Below are 18427 nucleotides of genomic sequence, written 5' to 3' on the forward strand. Positions count from 1 at the left end.
ATAGTGGTAAAAGTTTAGACTAATTTAGACTGATCATTAATGTTGGTATGTCTAATGCATGACTAGTGTGCATCGTTCATGAAGACACATATCACCTTACTGCTACTACCATCCGATTTTTAGGTTATATAATATGGAACACACATATGTTTGTGTAACTCAACAGTGGCAAGTTCAACTATATACACAATTGGCTATTGATTAGTCACATGAAAGTACAGTACACTGGCTTGAACATTTCTGATTGAGGTATCAATGCAACACCTTACTTGCATACATCCCAGAAGCTAAATTCAGTTTGTAAGGCCCATTACTTCTGATTGAAACTTAGTATGAAGTTAAAATTTGAATAAAAATATTTGCTAATGTAGACATTAAAATGTTGTTAAAATGGGCATATAGTCAAAAACAGTAGTATGTATGCCACACATGTCTAGTTAAAAATACATTACATTGATGTTGTTTATGTGCGGTACAACATGTACACTGATTTGGAATAAATGAGGTTTGTATATATAGTGTTCCAACAAAATGGATCCGTAAAAAATATTATATGTAAAGACAATTGGTATTATAATGATCCGCTGCAGATCAGGTAATGCTATTTATTTATCTGGAGATATTATTGGCAGCTACAGATGTTGGAGTTATTAGAAATGTTAATGGAGCATGTTTTCTTCCGTAGTCGCGATGTTTATAGTTGGTGGCATTAGTCAAATATGTTGAAAGTTATGCGTCTTGGTGCACGTTGATTTGTCCTGGAAGCTTATATGTTGTAAAAAACAAGGTGGAGTGTGTAAAGTGTTGGAACCGTGCGTTCTTTGTAGCTGCCTGTTGGGATAAATAACAGTATATTTCGGGTATACAAGGAACATCTTTAGTACCGGGAATTTCCTTGTCTTCTTGCTATTTGCTTTACGTCGCACCGACACAGATATGTCTTATGGCAACGATGGGATAGGAAAGGCCTAGGAATTGGAAGGAAGCGGCTGTGGCTTTAATTAAGGTACAGCCCCGGCATTTGCCTGGTGTGAAAATGGGAAACCATGGAAAACCATCTTCAGGGCTGCCGACAGTGGGGCTCGAACCCACTATCTCCCTATTACTGGATACTGGCCGCACTTAAGCGACTGCAGCTATCGAGCTCGGTACCGGGAATTTCCATTGCAGGCAATATCGTCACAGACTCATCTTCTATTGCTAATCATCTAGCCAGTCATTTCGTGGCTGTGTCTGGTTCCGGGAATTACCATAGTGATTTCTTAGCTCTGAAGCAGGAGGCAGAACATCATCGACTCAGTTTTGCCACTCAAGCTTCAGAGGACTATAGCATGCCCTTTACGGAGTGGGAACTCCGCAGTGCCTTGGCGCTTAGCAAGGACACGTCTCCCAGACCAGATAATGACCATAACCAGATGTTGAAACATCTTAGCGAGGATTGCTTTTCATATCTCCTTCGTGTGTTCAACTGAATCTGGGTTGAGGGTGAGTTTCCGTCACAGTGGCAAGAGGGCATAGTAATTCCTCTCCTCAAGCCTGACAAAAATCCTAAGTCTGCAGGAAGTTACAGACCTATTTGTCTTACAAACTGCTTATGTAAGCTTTTTCAGAGGATGGTGAATCGCCGAATTGTGTGGTGCCTGGAGAAAAGAGGACTTTTGTCTGTATACCAATGTGGCTTTTGAGCCGCTCGCTCGACCACTGACCGCTTGATACACCTGGAGAGTTCTATCTAGTATAAATGTTTTTGTTATCAAAGGTAGGCTAAATTTTAATACTCCATTAGTATTACTCACCACCTCTATCTGAACATTATCCTTGTAACCAATAAACTTTCCTTTCTGTTGATTGAATACTCCTACCTTCTGTTGATCCTCATATACAGAGTAGGAAGGGCATATTTGCAATACCACTTGAGTTCATATACTCCTGACTTTGAGAAAGGGTCTTTTTTATTTAGGCTGCACTTGCTGATGTGTCTCTTTAGTGTGTTGTTCATTCTGAAGTCTACTTTTAAACCTTATTTCTTGAAAATATTAGCTACTTTGTATGTGTTATTGTTAATGTAGTTGAGAACCATGTATTTTTCTTTGTGATGTATGGTGGTTTCCCAGCGATTTTTCTTATTTTTATTTAATAGTTTATTTACTGTGTTTGGTGGGTGGTTGTTTCCTTTTGCGATTTGTTTAATGATTTGTATCTCTTCATTGAAATCCGTTGTGCTCATTGGTATGGAAATAGCTCTGTGTATCATTGTATTCAGTCCTGTTATTTTGTGTGTGTATGGGTGATTCGACTTCTTGTCAATAATGTGCGACGTCTGAGTGGGCTTTCTGTATACTTTGTAAGATAGGTTGTCATTATTCCTGTTGATTGTGATGTCTAAATTGTTTATTTTCTTGTTAGTTTCTGGCTCCATTGTGAAAGTGATGGACTGTGTAAGGAATTTAGTGTGTTTAATAACTGGTGTGCATTAGTGATGTCATTATCATATATGCATATGGCGTCATCCAGTGTAAGATTCCTTTTGAATACTGGCCCATTAAGATGATGTTTTTGAAGTTATTCAGAAAAATGTTTGCCATTATACCTGATAATGGTGAGCCCATGGCTAACCCTTCTCTTTGGCATTAGATTTTGTCGTTGAATGCAAAGCAATTTTGGTGTAGTGTTGTTCTAAAAAGGTTAATAATTTGTTTGGTTTCTTGTAGAGAAGTGTTTTGTTTCAGAAGATTTTCACTAATTTTTAAATTTAATTGATTCATCTCTTGGTATGTTGGTGTACATGTTAGTGATGTCAAAGGATATCATACGTGTGCTCTCTGTTATTTTAAGTTTATTTAGTTCTTTAATTAGTACTAGGCTGTTTTTATTTGATCTGTCTTCTTTAAGTGAAATTTTCTTTTAGAATTAGGTTGAGTTGTTTGCTTAAAATGTAACTTGGTGCATCTTTAAAATTTACTGTTGGTCTAACGGGACACAACTGTTTGTGTATTTTGGGGAGGGCTCTTAGTGTGGGGAGTTTGGGATTTTTGCTGGTGAGGCTTTCTTTTTCTTGTTTTGTGAAAATAAAGCCTGTTTCCTTGATAGCTTGTTTTTACATTTATTTGTAGGGTCGTGTTTTAATTCTTGAATACCTTTCTTGTTGATAAATTCTATTGTTTCTTCTATGTACTCATCTTTCTTCATTATGACTGTTGTGTTACCTTTATCCGCTTTCGTGATGATGAGGTTGTCATTTTTAATTTTGTTCTTAACTGTTTTTAATGCTGAGTACTGAGTGGCACAATTAGGTTATTTGGTGGAATTTTCTTGTGCGATTATTTTTAAGGCTTCGTTGGTGGCTACGTTTTTTATTATTTCTGTTTGTGGAGAGGATATTTGGTCGCAAGCAATTTCTACATCAGTGATGAGCTGTTTTATGATGTTTTCGTTATGACGTTCCTGGCAATTAATTTGAGACCTTTCTCTAGTAGATTTATTTCATTCTTTGAAAAGGTAGTGTCTGACCTGTTAATTAATCCAGGGTGAAAATTAGCGAGTTTGTTGTGGTTATTGTTTTCTGAATTTTTCTGTTTAATCAATAGGTTACGTATTTTATTGTCAAAATTTATAATATTTATAGATCCACCTATTATAATAATATTTGTGATATACGTCATCTTCAATACGGAACCAAAATAAGAATAGTTACTTGTAACTTCTATTGTCAATGTCCTTCTGTTTCCGGATTGCTCCTTTTTTAATGTAATCGTGTAAACAAGTTGGAGTAGGACGTCCTTTGTGTGTGGTGCCAGAAGTTGCTTAGGTTTAAATGGATACGTAGAATTTGTTTGTTGATTTCCTGTTTCTTTATGTACGCGATTTTTAATTTGTTTCTAATCCATAATAATTGTGATTGAGAAGTTGATATTTTAGCCGAGGTTGTCGTGGGTTTAGCTTTTATGGGTATGTACTTAGGAACGAGCTTTAATTCTAGACATTTCTTGTTAAATGTAATTGATTTGTCAATGTTCATGATTATGATTTTATGTCATTGGAGTTTTTTTTTTGCTAGGGGCTTTACGTCGCACCGACACAGATAGGTCTTATGGCGACGATGGGATAGGAAAGGCCTAGGAGTTGGAAGGAAGCGGCCGTGGCCTTAATTAAGGTACAGCCCCAGCATTTGCCTGGTGTGAAAATGGGAAACCACGGAAAACCATCTTCAGGGCTGCCGATAGTGGGATTCGAACCTACTATCTCCCGGATGCAAGCTCACAGCCGCGCGCCTCTACGCGCACGGCCAACTCGCCCGGTTTGGAGTTTTTTTGGCTTTGTAATTTGCCTGACTGGTCGAATACTTTGTTAAGAATGAAGCCATATTTTTCAGTTTCGACTTAATTAAATGTAACAAAAACTTTTCAGTCTGTCAAACACCTGGCAATTACAATACAAATTATAACCCTATAAACATACCTGTAAAAATACATTACGCACTATTATACAAAGAATGACATGTTTTGTTCTACAAGATCATCCTCAGATTCTATCAAATCACTTAAAACATGCTTATATATGTACGGTATTGTTGCTGACTGTTTGACAGATTGAAAAGTTTTTGTTACATTTAACCCTAGACTGGGCACGCCAATTTCTGTCACACTACCCGGCGCACGGTTGACTTTGTCAACCAGTTACGTTTTCAGTCGTTCAGGCTTCCAATCGCATAAAATTTTCATTTAACGGCGTTTTATCTTTTGTTTCAATGTTATTCTCCAAACAAAATTAAAAACTTGTATTAGTGATTAACATGAATGAATTTAAAATGGATAATCATGAACACGTGAACTAATTCTGATAGGGACATGAATACTGCGCCTATTTAAAATGAGTTAAGCAGTAGATAGATAATTAAATTAATAATATTTGCACAATTATACTATGAAGTGATCAGATATAATAGCAAAAAAAAAAAATGACTGGATGAAAACTAAACTTTGTTGGAATGTCCAAGAAATCTTTCACACCTTATCCCCGAGCAATGCCATAATTTCACTGCGGTTTGCAAATTTAGCATCGCGCTCACAGCTGTAATTCACTTCCTCCTGCTTCCTAGAAATGTACAAATTAGTCCAGTATAATAGTTCATCGATCATCTCAGTGTTTATCAACAGCATGAAACAGTCAATTTCTGTTGATACCTTCCTCGCCTCCCCTTCTTGTCCTGGCAGTATTTTTACAATATTCCTTGCTTTTACCCTCGAAGTAAGTTTTGAAAAGTCCTTCGTAGATCACACTGTACCTCCATCCCTTTCGTTATCGTCTTCATAGATCTCACTGTCCAAATCGGCCTCCTGCTCCATATCGCTGTAATGATCCTGATCCGATACGTTTATAATTTCCTCCTCGCCATCGGAAAAATCCCAGGCAGAGTCCTCGATTTCATCGGACAACTGGTTCAAAATCTCAGGTATGTCTTCATCATTGATAAAACGAGACCTAAAATAGAAATATGCCACATGTAATTACCCGAAAAGTACAGAGGAAAGGAAATTTTAAAGAAATAAGTTTTACTTACATGACTTTGTCAACCAGCTTCGGGTTCCAAGAGTTTGCTAGAAATAATTACACGCGTATTGCTTCCACTGTTGTCGAAACTCGACTGAACTGAAGGTCAAGATTGAGAGCAAGGGTATTAGTTGCGAGGTGGTGAAAGACTGACAAGTTCATTCTTCATGGCTTCATTCTTAATAAATGAATGAGCTATAACAAATGAATTAAGAATTGCTGTAGCAGCCCCTGTGCATAAAGGAAAGGGTGATAAACATAAAGCTAAAAATTACAGGCCGGTCAGTTTGACGTGTTGCATGTAAGCTTTGGGAAAGCATTCTTTATGTTTGCAAAATTAATAACTGGTTTGATAGAAGACATTTTGGGTTTAGGGAAGGTTATCCCACAGAAGCTCAAATGGACTGTACTCTAATTGACCTACCTAGGCCATTTGATAGGGTAGATCATGAGAGACTAGTGGAAAAAGTGAGTGCAACTGAACTAGACAAAAGAGTAACTGAATGGGTGGCTATATTTCTAGAAAATAGAACTCTGAGAATTAGAGTTAATTAATCATTAAAGAGGGGAATTCCTCACATATATAGAAGTAAAGAACTGGGATAATGGATAAGGCTTTTGAGGATGATGTTATACTATACAGAGTAGGCTAATAAATAAATTACAAGATTGTGAGCAACTGCAGAACTTGGCAATGTTGTGAGATGGACAGAAGGCAATGGTATGATCATGAACAGGATTTAAAAATGTCAGGTATGAGTTTCACAAATAGGAAAAGTCCTCTCAGTTTTAATTACTGCATTGATGGTGTAAAAGTTCCTTATAGGGATCACTGTAAGTACCTGGGTATTAATATAAGGATCTTCATTGGGGTAATCACATAAATGGGGGTTGTAAATAATGGGTAGAGATCTCTGCACATGATTATGAGGGTACTCAGGGGTATTAGTAGGGATGTCAAGAAGAGGGCATATAAGTCTCTGGTAAGATCCCAACTAGAGTATGGTTCCAGCGTATGGGACCCTCACCAGGATTACTTGATTCGAGAACTGGAAAAAACCCAAAGCAAAGCAGCTCGATTTGTTCTGAGCGATTTCTGACAAAAGAGTGGCAATGTTGCAAAGTTTGGGCTGGGAAGACTTTGAAGAAACGAGACCTGGTGCTCAACTAAGTGGTATGTTCCGAGCTGTTAGTAAAGAGATGGCATGAAATGACATTAGTAGACGAATAAGTTTGAGTGGTTTTGTAATAAAGAAATGCACTTTTTGATTTTCCATCATTTCTGCCTGTCTGTATGTACGTACATACGTGCATCACAAGAAAATGTCTGAAGACAACTTTATAAAAATCGGTATGTAAAGAGGGGAATGAGCCACTACAATCTACACTATAAATAATGTTATTCACGCTGAGTAAAATGGTAGTTTAGGAGAAGGCCTAAAATGTAATCTCTATATATACGAGGATAATCCCAAAAATAAAGCCCCCCCCTTTTTTTTCTTTTTTTATATATAAATACAGAACTCTGTTTGTGTGGTTGTTTGGTCACAATATTATGAAGAGTGTTTCCCGCGCTCGTCACGCTGAGGCACTCAGTCTTCGCTTAGCAGCCGTTGAGAATGGAGCTCCCATTGGATGTTAACGCCAAGTGCATGGATGTCAAAAATGTTCATAAGTGGTGTAGAGAGTTTGCAGCCGGTCGAACTGAAATTCACAATGAACAAAGGAGTGGGAGACCGTCAATTTCTGTCAAGACAGTCGTGAAGGCTCAGAAAATCATGCGCGAAGATCGGCGGATCACCCTGGATGATCTCTGCACTTTTGTTCCTGAGTTTCCCGAAGTGCCACTCACAGAATTTTAATGGAAAAGTTTAAATACCGGAAGGTGTGCGCAAGAAGGGTGCCAGCACCAACGACGAGGTGAAGGATGAGGTTCACAACTTCCTGAAAAGCATGGTGGCGAGCTGGTATGACATGCGCATACAAAAACTGTCAAAGCATCTACAAAAATGCATTGACCGAAATGGTGATTGTGTAGAAAAATAGCTAAATGTTCAAGCTGTAAAATGATGTAAACCATTGTAGAAATAAACAGGTCTATGTATTTATAAAGAATAGGAGACTTTATTTTTGGGATTACCTTTGTAAAATAACATGTCCTGACTGACTGACTGATTCATCATCACGAGCCAAAACTAATGTGGACATAAACAAATGAAATTTTGGGGATATATTCCTATTAGATTGTAGGTGCTCACTAAGGGAGGATTTTTGGATATTCCGTCTCTAAGGGGGTGAATTGTTTAAATTAGTATATCTATCTCAAAAACTTAAAAGTTTACATACATAAAAATTGGTATGTGGAATCTCCTTCAAAAATAAACACATATTTAAGTTATGTGTTTGGAAAATCTCATTAAAGGGGGTGAAAAAAAAAAAGTGAAAAGCAGGTTGAATACCTTTTATGAGGATACTTATATCTCAAAAACTGAAGATGTTACACACATGAAAATTGGTATTTGGAATCTCCATGAAAAATAAAGAAACACATGTTCTTTTGTTTTTTGGAAAATCCAATTAATGGGGGATGAACAGGAGTGAAAAGTGGGGTGAATTTTTAGAAACAATATATCTACAGTATATCTCAGAAACGTAACATATTACAGACGTAAAGACTGGTATTTGGAATCTCCTGTAAATATAAAGAAACATAGATAATTTGTTTTTGGAAAATCCACTTGAGGGGAACTAAAAAATGGGGGTGTTTTTTTTTTTTTTTGCTAGGGGCTTTATGTCGCACCGACACAGATAGGTCTTATGGCGACATAGGCCTAGGAGTTGGAAGGAAGCGGCCGTGGCCATAATTAATGTACAGCCCCAGCAATTGCCTGGTGTGAAAATGGGAAACCACGGTAAACCATCTTCAGGGCTGTCGACAGTGGGATTCGAACCCACTATCTCCCGGATGCAAGCTCACAGCCGCGCGCCTCTATGCGTACGGCCAACTCGCCCGGTGGGGTGAATTTTTAGAATGAGCATATCTACAGTATATCACAAACACTTAACATGTTACAGACGTGAAAATTGGTATTTTTAATCTCTTGCAAAAAATAAACACGTATTTTTTTGTTTTGTTTTCAGAAAAACCACTTGGAGGGAGTAGATAAAAAGGACTGAAAAGTGGGTTAAATTATCTTTATTAGGATACTGATATCTCAAAAACTGAAGGTGTTACAGTTGTAAAAATTGGCGACGGGAATCTCCTATAAGAATGAAGAAATTCGTATTTTTTGTTTTTATGAAAATCCACTTGGAGAGGGGGGGGGTGAAAAAATTTAAAAATTACTTGAATTATTTGTACGAGGATACTTATATCTCAGAAACTAATGATGTTGCAGACATGAAAATTGGTACCGTATATGGAATTACTTTAAAAGTAAAGAAACACATATTCCTTTCATTTTGGAAAATCCAATTAAGGGGGGTGAAAGAATTGAAAAAAATAATTGAATTATTTGTATGAGGATAGGCTTCTTATATCTTATGAAAACTAAAGTTGATACGGACACAAAAATTGGTATTTGGTATCTCCTTTAAAATAAAGAAACATGCAATTTTTTTTGGGGGGGTGGGAAATAAACTTGGAGGGGGGGGGGGCAGGCAAAAAGGTGTTGAATTCGTTTTATGAGGACACATATCTCAAAAACTGAAGATGTTACAGTTGTGATAAGTGGTATTTGGAAGCTCCTTTATAAATAAACACAAATTTTTTGTTTTAGGAAAATTCACTGGATGGGGGAGGGTGAAATGAAGTGCAAAAAATGTAATTCTTTTTATGGGGATACTAATATCTCAAAAACTGTATGTTAAAGGCATGAAAATTGTTTTTTGGAAACTCCTTCAAAAATAAAGAAACACGCATTTTGGGGGGGAATCAACTTAATGGGGGTGGGGTGAAAAAAAGTGTTGAATTCTATTTATGAGTTTACTTATATCTCAGAAACTAAAGATGTTACAGACGTGAAAATTGGTATTTGGAATCTCCTTTAAGAATAAAGAAAAACGTCTTCTTTTGTTTTTGGAAATCCACTTAAGGGGGTGAAAGAATTGAAAAATTCCTTCAATTATTTGCATGAGAATACTTACATCTCTATAAGCTAAAGATGTTAGAGACGTGAAAATTGATATTTGAAATCTCCTTTAAAAATAAGGAAATGCGTATACTTTTGTTTTCGGAAAATCAACTTAAATGGGGGGGGGGGGGGGTGAAAGTAAGTAAAGGCTGTTATTCACTGCCCCCACCCACAGGAGGAGGACTATGATAAAGGAATTCATGAATTTAGACTTTTGTTGCTTAGTCCTTATCAACACCGACATGGAAATATTGTTCCATTGTGTCAACTGGTGATGGTTTTTGTCATTGGTCCATATCGACAAAGAAAATTGTGAAGATGATTATAAAAGTGAGAAAAAACTGTAAAGGAACGATCGCTTAAAGAATAAGACAAGAGGGAGTCTTGAAAGATAGGAGACTCCCTTTACATTAGATGCCCTAATATCACAGTTTTGGAAGAAAACTAAATGCGAAGGCCTACAATATTGAAAGCTTATAAAACGTATCGACAATAACATTACATTGACCATTGTTTGTGATGTTTTCTCTCTCTTCTGCTGCCCCCCATCTCCAATAGATGATATTACTGCTGAATACCAGGTATAACAGCCTGCGGGAAGTAGCTGGGGAATTAGATAACTTTCTTCTTTAGCATGCCATTCCTCTGGTGCATAAATTTCCTAATGCTACTGGTATTTCACACACTGGTTCATGCTAGGATTCCAGGTAACTGATACCTACTCTGAGGCGTTGATTGGAATGAGCAGTGTGCACAGTTAACGGAATAATGGGAGAAGAGTGTTCATGGCTGTCTGCGGGGTGGTCATTCTATCTTTGGAACTTTGGACTGTTAGATCGGCAGCATAGTACTGTTTGTTAAAAGTGAGGAAATGTGCGGTTTTTCATTTGGTCAAGTATTTGATATGATAACATTGCTTTTATTCGCGACATTCCTACTGACGTCATTGTAATGACCTGTGTTGATTTCAGTTGGGAAATCCACAAAGTCTTTCTGAGGATGTAAAATGGCAGATGGAGAGCGAGTGTCTGCCATTATAATGAAAAACTGCCCAACTCGACTGACAGGCAGTAGGCAAGTGATTCTGCCATCATAATGAAATCTCCCCAACCTGATTGTGACTGATAGTGGGCGAGAGGGCTTGCCGTTAAAATGAAAATTTCCTAACAAAGTCTTCATATAAGAAAAGATGGTGACTTCTCCGTCGCGTTCCTGGGGTAATGTTAAGAGCTATGCAATTTAATAACAATCTTACCCACAACATGTACACTACCTAATCTAGAATTCTGCATACAATGTAGAATTCCACAGTGAAGCACGGGTACATCAGCTAGTTATGAAGATAAAAGTTCAAATTCAAGAGGACAAATTGGGGAAAATATTTGTTTACAGGAAGGGGAGTTAGGGATTGTAATAATTTACCAAGGGAGATGTTCAATAAATTTACACATTCTTTGAAATTAGCTAAGAAAAGACTGGGTAAACAACAGAGAGGGAATCTGCCATTTGGGCGACTGCCCCAAAAGCAATCAGTGGTGACTGATTGATGACTGAAGGATAGAAAGAGACTTACTGGTTGTAAATAATGATCAAGTATAGGCCCTACATCATCTGTCATAAGATAAAACATTGGACTAAGGGACATTTAAAATATGAGGTAATGTCCAAGAAGTACAACTGCACTGGGCATGCAGAAACATCTGATCCTCAGAAATGGACAAAGGCAGTATCAGAGCGATATCTGAGATGGACCGCAGAGAAGAGGCCATCCTTTATATGGGTAGTCCGATGAAGTGAGGCAAACAGTGGAGCCATTGTGGATAACTGCCAAAGACACAAGAAGAAGGAATACAGTGAGGGAAACCTTTGCTGCAAGAGGTGATGGATCAGACTCTTTAACATTCTGTTCAAATATTTCAAAAACCATTTGGTGATTACCAATAACTTAAGTATAGCTCATAAAGGAACCACGATTACTCAGCTTATCTACATCAATAAGAATTATATACACTGCTTTTAATTACAACAGCATCACTTCACAATAAACCAATCTGCCCCATACTGTTGGGTACACATTTAAATAAAAGCAACATATGGTAGGAATTAAAATACCAAATATCTTTCTCCCAGTCGTTTGAGGATTATAGAAATGTTGTAGTATTGTTTCCCCTTCTGCTGAACTCTGCCAATCCATGCATACAATATTATTCCCAGTCATTATTTTCAAAATCACTTTTCAGTCACAACCGGTATTTCTAAAAATATCAGCAGACCTTTTATATCAACGCACTTCTACGATTATGCCTAACCCAAGGATCATACGAGCCGCTTTAATTGCGATCAGGGGATTATCATAAAATTATGATAAAATAATTAATGTTTATTAATATTAATTGAGAAACTGCATGAAACAATGAAATATTGACGAAATCCTTTAATAGGTATGTTTAAGTTACGTCTAAACATTGCATTTAAAGGTGCTCACAAAAAAACGCACGTCTGAATTCGACACAACGATCAGAAGAATTAGTAGAATAAGGATGAAGTGGAAATCATTTAAGTACGAGCACTAACCCCTCCATCAAGTATCGCGTGTATGCAGGAATCTCTGTAGATAGATACCCGGCAAAAATTGTACATGCAAACTTTGTGAGCCGGCTGCTTAGTTTGGCACTCTGACAACGGATGTCACTACTATGCAACGCTGTCAGGAGAATATATTCATGCATATTTGTGCTTCGGAACCAGTTTAATAACGATTTTCATCAATTTAAAGAATTTCAGCTCTCCAATAAAATAAATGTAAATACTGAAGTGTAATACAACATCCTACAAGTCCTATTTAGCAGAAGAGAAATTGATGAGCTCTCAAGCTTTAGGATATTCTTCTTTCAGTTGATCCTGTTATTACATTTAGTGAGTGTGATTTATTAAAATATTATACTAGAATATTAACAATGACTAAATTTACAGATATTGTAGGCCTGAAGATCCAAGTACATTAGGGCCATCTCTGGGAGACAAGTTGTACTATTTACTCGAAAAACTAAAAGAAGGAGACTTTTACAATTACACGGAATGTCTATGAAAATATGTATTATCAGTGGGATTTCTACGCATTAGTACAGTAGAAAAGTGAGTTATCCGTGGGAAACAAAAACCGGTATGTACGCTGTCTTGGCGTAGTTTTATGGACTGAAAGGTGTGCTAAATCTGCGTATAACCGCAATGGAACCTGTATCTGGTAATAGCCGTTTTCGCATGAGTGAAGGCGATTGGTTATGTAGTGATCCGCAGTGTGGTAACGTAAATTTTGCCCGTCGAGACAGATGTAATCGTTGCGACAAGGAGAAGGGAGATACTCCAAAGAAGAAGAAACTCGGTCATGAAATCGGTAAGGCTGCTGCCGAGAAAAGTAGAGGATTGTTTAGTGCAGATGACTGGCAGTGTAATAAATGTGGTAATGTGAACTGGGCTCGACGTCAGTCTTGCAACATGTGTAATGCCCCAAAATTTGGTGAAGTTGAGGAACGTACGGGTTATGGCGGTGGATTCAACGATCGTGGAGTGGTCGAATACAAAGAGCGCCAAGATTCGGACGACGAGTATGATGAATTTGGTAGAAGAAAGAAGAAAAAAAGTACGGATAGATCGGACGACAGGAAACTGAAGGATGATGATGGTGATGAAGAAGATGAAGAGGAGGAGGACGACGATGACGATGAAGATCTCTCGAAATATGATCTTAGTGGGTTGGATGATGATGATATAAAATCAAATTCCCAACAGAAGGAGAAGGACAGAGTTGAGAGGAGTAGAAATAGGCGTGACTCTAGATCTCGTTCACGATCACGTTCACGCTCTCGATCGCCCTCCAGGAGATGGTAGAAAAGGCTTTTGAGTTTAAAGTAAGAGGTAATGTAGAATCCTGTAGGCAATATTAGTTATTAGAGCTGATGACCTTACGGTTACAACAATCGACACGTTCGTATTTGCTCTCCCTGATTCATTCCTATCCACTTTAAGCTGCAAGACAGCTTGTTCTTTGTGGTAGGTAGTGTAACATTACAACAAGTCTCCCTGCTGTTTTTCTCTGTTAATTCCTTTCATGTCATGTAGGCCTACCTAAAGAATTTGTCTAGTTTTGAGGACATGGTGAAACCTTTTTTATATAGTCCTACAGTTAAAACTCCAGCCTTGGAGACAAGATTTTTCTAACGTAACTAAGTGGAAATTAATGAAATCTTACGTGGAATGCATCTCAGAGGAGAGATGTGTTCATAGCGATGTCCAGGAACCCACCGTCCTGCCCCAGGAACTACCTTCACTTTTATAATCTAATACACGCCATTTTCAATGCTGAAGTAGCTACTTGCATTCCCATAGGCCAACGTAAAGTGGTACGTGATCTCATTCCTGTCAATTATGATAATCATAATCCGTTATCAACCCCAGCACAATAAAAGTGCCCCTTTGCTTGTCACTATATCACAGGTCTTGTCAATATCCTATCCTAACCGTCCGCACGGCAAGAACTAGTCCAGTCTTGTACAGGTCATATCCTAACTGTCCACACAGCAAGAATCAGTTCAGACCAATCCTGTTTCCACATGAAACTCGAGGTCTAAGGCCACTTCACGGCTTCTAACTTGGGGGCTTACGTGCCCAGACCCCCTTTGCTTGCCTCTATATCACCGGTCTTGTCCAGGTCCTATCCTAACCCTCCGCACAGCAAGAACCAGTCCAGACCAATGGTGTAACAGTAATCACCACCTACTGAAACACCACTCACTCACAAGTTCCTAAGTAGAGGGATAGGCAGCATTGAGCACCGCTTGACAACATCCTTCCTGAGAAGGCCGCTAGCGTGTAAACAAAAAAAATTAAAAAAAAGTCTTTCTGCGCATGTGAAAGTCTTGTCTCCAGGGCTGATGTAGGTCAAATTAGATAGATTTTTAAGTGGATACTGGTAGGTAAGTCTGATTTGGGTAAAGCTCTTGGATGGTAGATACCTCTTCAATGTCTTTGATTCACTTGACATAAAGGCTAGGACTTTATTTGGGGAATGTAATAAATGTTTTATTGCGCACAAATGTGCATGGACAATATTCTTATGAGCAATCTTCTGTACAGAATTTTGTTAAGGATTCTATTCTCAGTTTACACTTACGTACGTGATAGCGTTCACAAAGTTCGCCGCATCTTTTGCACCTGCAGTCCGGACTTGGCTCATGGAAACTCGTTTTAATACACAGGCGTTGGTGAAACCTATGGAGTGAGAGTCTGGTCACAACGTGTCTCAACTCATAGCCGCCCTGAGTCCAGTTGCGATTGATCATCGCATCACATTGGTAAAAGTCCCACCATATGCTGTCCCTTTTTTGTTGAAGCTCTTGTAGGAGTTCCTTATACACTGGGATGGCCGGGAGCAGTAGTTTCAAACGCAACTGTTCCACAAAGAATAATTCCCTCGACAGTTGGTATGCGAGGCGTGATGGAGTGTACTTTGATAGGCAAAGTACTTTATTTAAATAGAATGCTTTCACCTTCTCTATACTATGTAGGCTAGTTGCCTCTTTCCAAGATATATCCATATATTTTCTAATCCAAAGGTGGCTACGGGACTAACCTTAAGATGAAATAACTCGATGGCACATGAAAGCGAGAGATGGTTCAAAGATCTGATGTCGTTAATGGATTTTATGGCAGCATTTAGTCGGTCTTTTATATGTAAAAAGAACACATTCCCCGCTATTTGAAAAGTGACTCCTAGGTACTTAATTTTTGTGACTGACTTCAGTTGCTGGTCATTGATTAAGAATGTTCCCCATTTTCCTCCTTTTCTGAAGGTCAAAGAGACAGTCTTATTTTCATTTAACCTCAGCTGGTTCTCTTCTGCCCATTTCGTAACTTTATTAAAAGCAGTCTGCAAATCCAACCGAGAAGTTGGCGTCAGAACCATGACATCTGCATACATGAGAATATTGACATTTTCTGAATCTACTCTTTGTACAATGTCAGAATGTCAGCTGTGGCAGCAATGAAAAGCAATTGGCTTAGGGAGTTGCCTTGAAGGACGCCAATAGTTTGCAGTTGCATGAAGTTTTCCCTTTGTATTTGCGAGAGCTTCGTTAATATACTGTTGTAGACAATCGATTGCTTGAATGGTTGATCTTCTTCTGAAGCCAAACTGGGAGTCTGGGAGCTTGTCGTCTGTTAATATTGTGAGGTGCTTACATACTAGCTGAGTCAGTGTCTTTAAGAGCGTGCATTCCAGAGCAATTCCTCTGTACGAATTAGGGTCTGCTGTATCACCTTTGCCCTTATACATCATTTTTATTGTAGACTTAGCCCAACAGTCTGGTATCCTACCCTGTTGTAAACATTCATTCAGTAACTGGCATATGGATTCTTTTAACACTCGGAATATCCCTTTCAAATGTTCATTATAAATGTTATCTGAACCACATGCTTTCCCATTTTTTAGGCTTTTGACAGTCTCTTCTATTTCTTCAAGCGTAAATCTCTCCGAGTCATCTGGGATAACTGTTGGGTCGACATGAAACTTGATTGGCCGCTTTCCCTCTCCTGAAGAATTGCACGAAGGTGCGCTTCCCAAACATCCATTGGTATGTTACGAGAAAACTTTGGCTGTTTAGGACGCAAAGCTTTTTAAGGGTCCTGAGTAGCCTCTTCAATTAAACGTTTTTCTTCCTTTTCCAAAAACGTCTGATGGGCTTGTTTAGCTGTGGCTTTATATTCTCTTCTTAAATTAGCGTAGTACTCCAGTTGTTCTTTCGTGCGCTGCAATTTTGCTGCATGCAGGGCTGACAAAGCTGTTTTTCTTGCTTTGTAGCATGCATCTGTAAACCATGGTTTTGCTTTTCTATTGTTAATTACTGTAGGAGGTATTGCCTTCTTAAGAATTTCCTCCAGTTTTAGAGCAGCCTGGTTCAGAGTCTCTTTGTTTAGTGTATCAATTATTGCTTTGTTGTCTGATTCGTCTAGTACTGTTAAGTCCAATGTTCTTCTCAACTTTAAAGGATGTAACTTCTTACTGTGACTCATACCGTTTATTTGCAGCGTTGTTTTCACGGGCAGATGCTTCTCAGCTTCCATGATAACACTTTGACATTTGGTGGTTATACTAGAATTTATGAAGACAAGATCAATTGTACTCATGCCAATATAGCAAATATATGTTGGCTGTTCCTTCTTGTTGATTGGTATTAGCCCTTCTTCTTCAAGATAGCTCAACACTTCTTCCGATTTCTGTAATTCTGTATCTACACGACAGTTGAGATCACCCGCTAGGATGATGGGATCGTCCTTAGTTACAATATTCAAGCAGTTACCTATTTCTTCTATATCTGTGGATGTAAACTCTGGTTGAAAATAAAGACATATAAGTAGGCACTGCCTTGTTCATATTACTAACGTGTTCTTTGACTTATGTTGCATAGAGAATGGTGAGAGATTCTCTTTGAAAAAGCAGGCGATCCCCCCTTTTGGCCTGCCAGTTGGACCTTTACCCGCCAAGACATGAATTGAATAATGGCTATTGATGTTCCACTCCGAAGTTAAGAAAGTTTCTACTAAAATTGCGATATTGTAAGCCTGTAGCATATTCTGAACTGTTGTTGCTATATTCAAGAGTCCTCCTACGTTCCAAGATAGCAGTTTAATTTCCTACGAGATCAAATCTTCCTTTACAATCAGACCTTGTTCACTTTCAAACACGGGTGGAAAGGAGTGTTCTCGTTGTTGTTGGGGACGAAAGGCATACCGCCTTACACAAACATCTTGAGGCCAGAACTCTGGCCATTTCACCGTGTGAAAGTGATCAAATCTATTCCTACCTTAAGCGCCTTTTTTATTCCCTTGGTAGGGATTTGTTCGCACAAGATGTCTCCAGTAATTCCATTATCTTTCAAATATTTTATTAGTCTGTTTCGTTCGTTTGATGGGCACTTCCGACATATAACCAGGCAGTCCTTGGGGCAGCCTTAAGGCTGCCATCGACAGTTTGTTTTGATCCCCCGATGCCGGCACTCAGCCTGCGAGAACGTTTACAGTGAACGGCCTCTGACCAGGTTACTTCCTCATTTTCTTCTGACACGTCGTTGACCACTCTCGAGGTATCAGGTATGGTATTGCTGATTTCTTGGGAATCTCTATGCTGTTTTCTCGTCTCTTCAGGTAACGACACAATTGTACTAGTTGTTTGGGCTGTGTGGGTAACTTTACCACCATTGCTTGGTTTATACTATATATGCAAAGCGTAGCATGTTTATTAAATTATCCCATTCACTTGGCTTTGAGGTTAGACTTTGATCAAGCATGTGTGTGTTTATACGGTACATTTAAGTTTCACATCGGTTGTGTTGGGCAGTTTTCAGTGAATGCCAATGGCTGTTCAGGAGTTTACCTCAATTTAACTACCATAAATCTTGAAATGGCAAAAGTTCAGTCACTGCAGCACTTTTTCAGTGCAGACATTGATGCGCGTTTGCACTGTCATTTGTTTCTTTCTCACTGAATTCTCGCTGTGGACGTGATTGAGCAGTGCGCAAGGCTGCCAACTTATGAACTTGTGACAGCTAGTGACAAAGCCATTGGTCTGAATAGGTTAAGTCTAGGTGGTGACAAAACCATTGGTCTGGATTGGTTAGGTCTGGCATGTGACAAAACTATTGGTCAGGATTGGGGTTATGTGAACGAATCCGATCCACGAAATGTCACTG

The 18427-nt window shown here is 38.5% G+C and overlaps 2 protein-coding genes across 4 annotated transcripts in view; one reads left to right on the forward strand and one right to left on the reverse strand.

The window, feature by feature from the left end:
- LOC136885392 (ciliogenesis and planar polarity effector 2) overlaps window positions 1-12251 on the reverse strand; it is a 103673-nt gene extending 91422 nt beyond the window's left edge. Inside the window, exon 1 of the mRNA XM_067157908.2 lies at window positions 11796-12251. Coding sequence (XP_067014009.2) covers window positions 11796-11901 — 106 coding nt within the window. The 5' untranslated portion in view covers window positions 11902-12251. The remainder of the gene's footprint in view (window positions 1-11795) is intronic.
- A 553-nt stretch (window positions 12252-12804) lies between these two features.
- Window positions 12805-18427, forward strand: part of LOC136885407 (zinc finger Ran-binding domain-containing protein 2) — a 54868-nt gene continuing 49245 nt past the window's right edge. For 2 of the 3 annotated variants that reach the window (XM_067157927.2, XM_067157937.2), the window contains exon 1: window positions 12805-13598. In XM_067157927.2, coding sequence (XP_067014028.1) covers window positions 12912-13571 — 660 coding nt within the window. In that variant the 5' untranslated portion in view covers window positions 12805-12911 and the 3' untranslated portion in view covers window positions 13572-13598. The remainder of the gene's footprint in view (window positions 13599-18427) is intronic. The other variant, XM_067157944.2, reaches the window with a different exon arrangement.

The sequence above is a fragment of the Anabrus simplex genome, chromosome 1 (assembly GCF_040414725.1).
Source record: "Anabrus simplex isolate iqAnaSimp1 chromosome 1, ASM4041472v1, whole genome shotgun sequence".
NCBI lineage: Eukaryota > Metazoa > Arthropoda > Insecta > Orthoptera > Tettigoniidae > Anabrus > Anabrus simplex.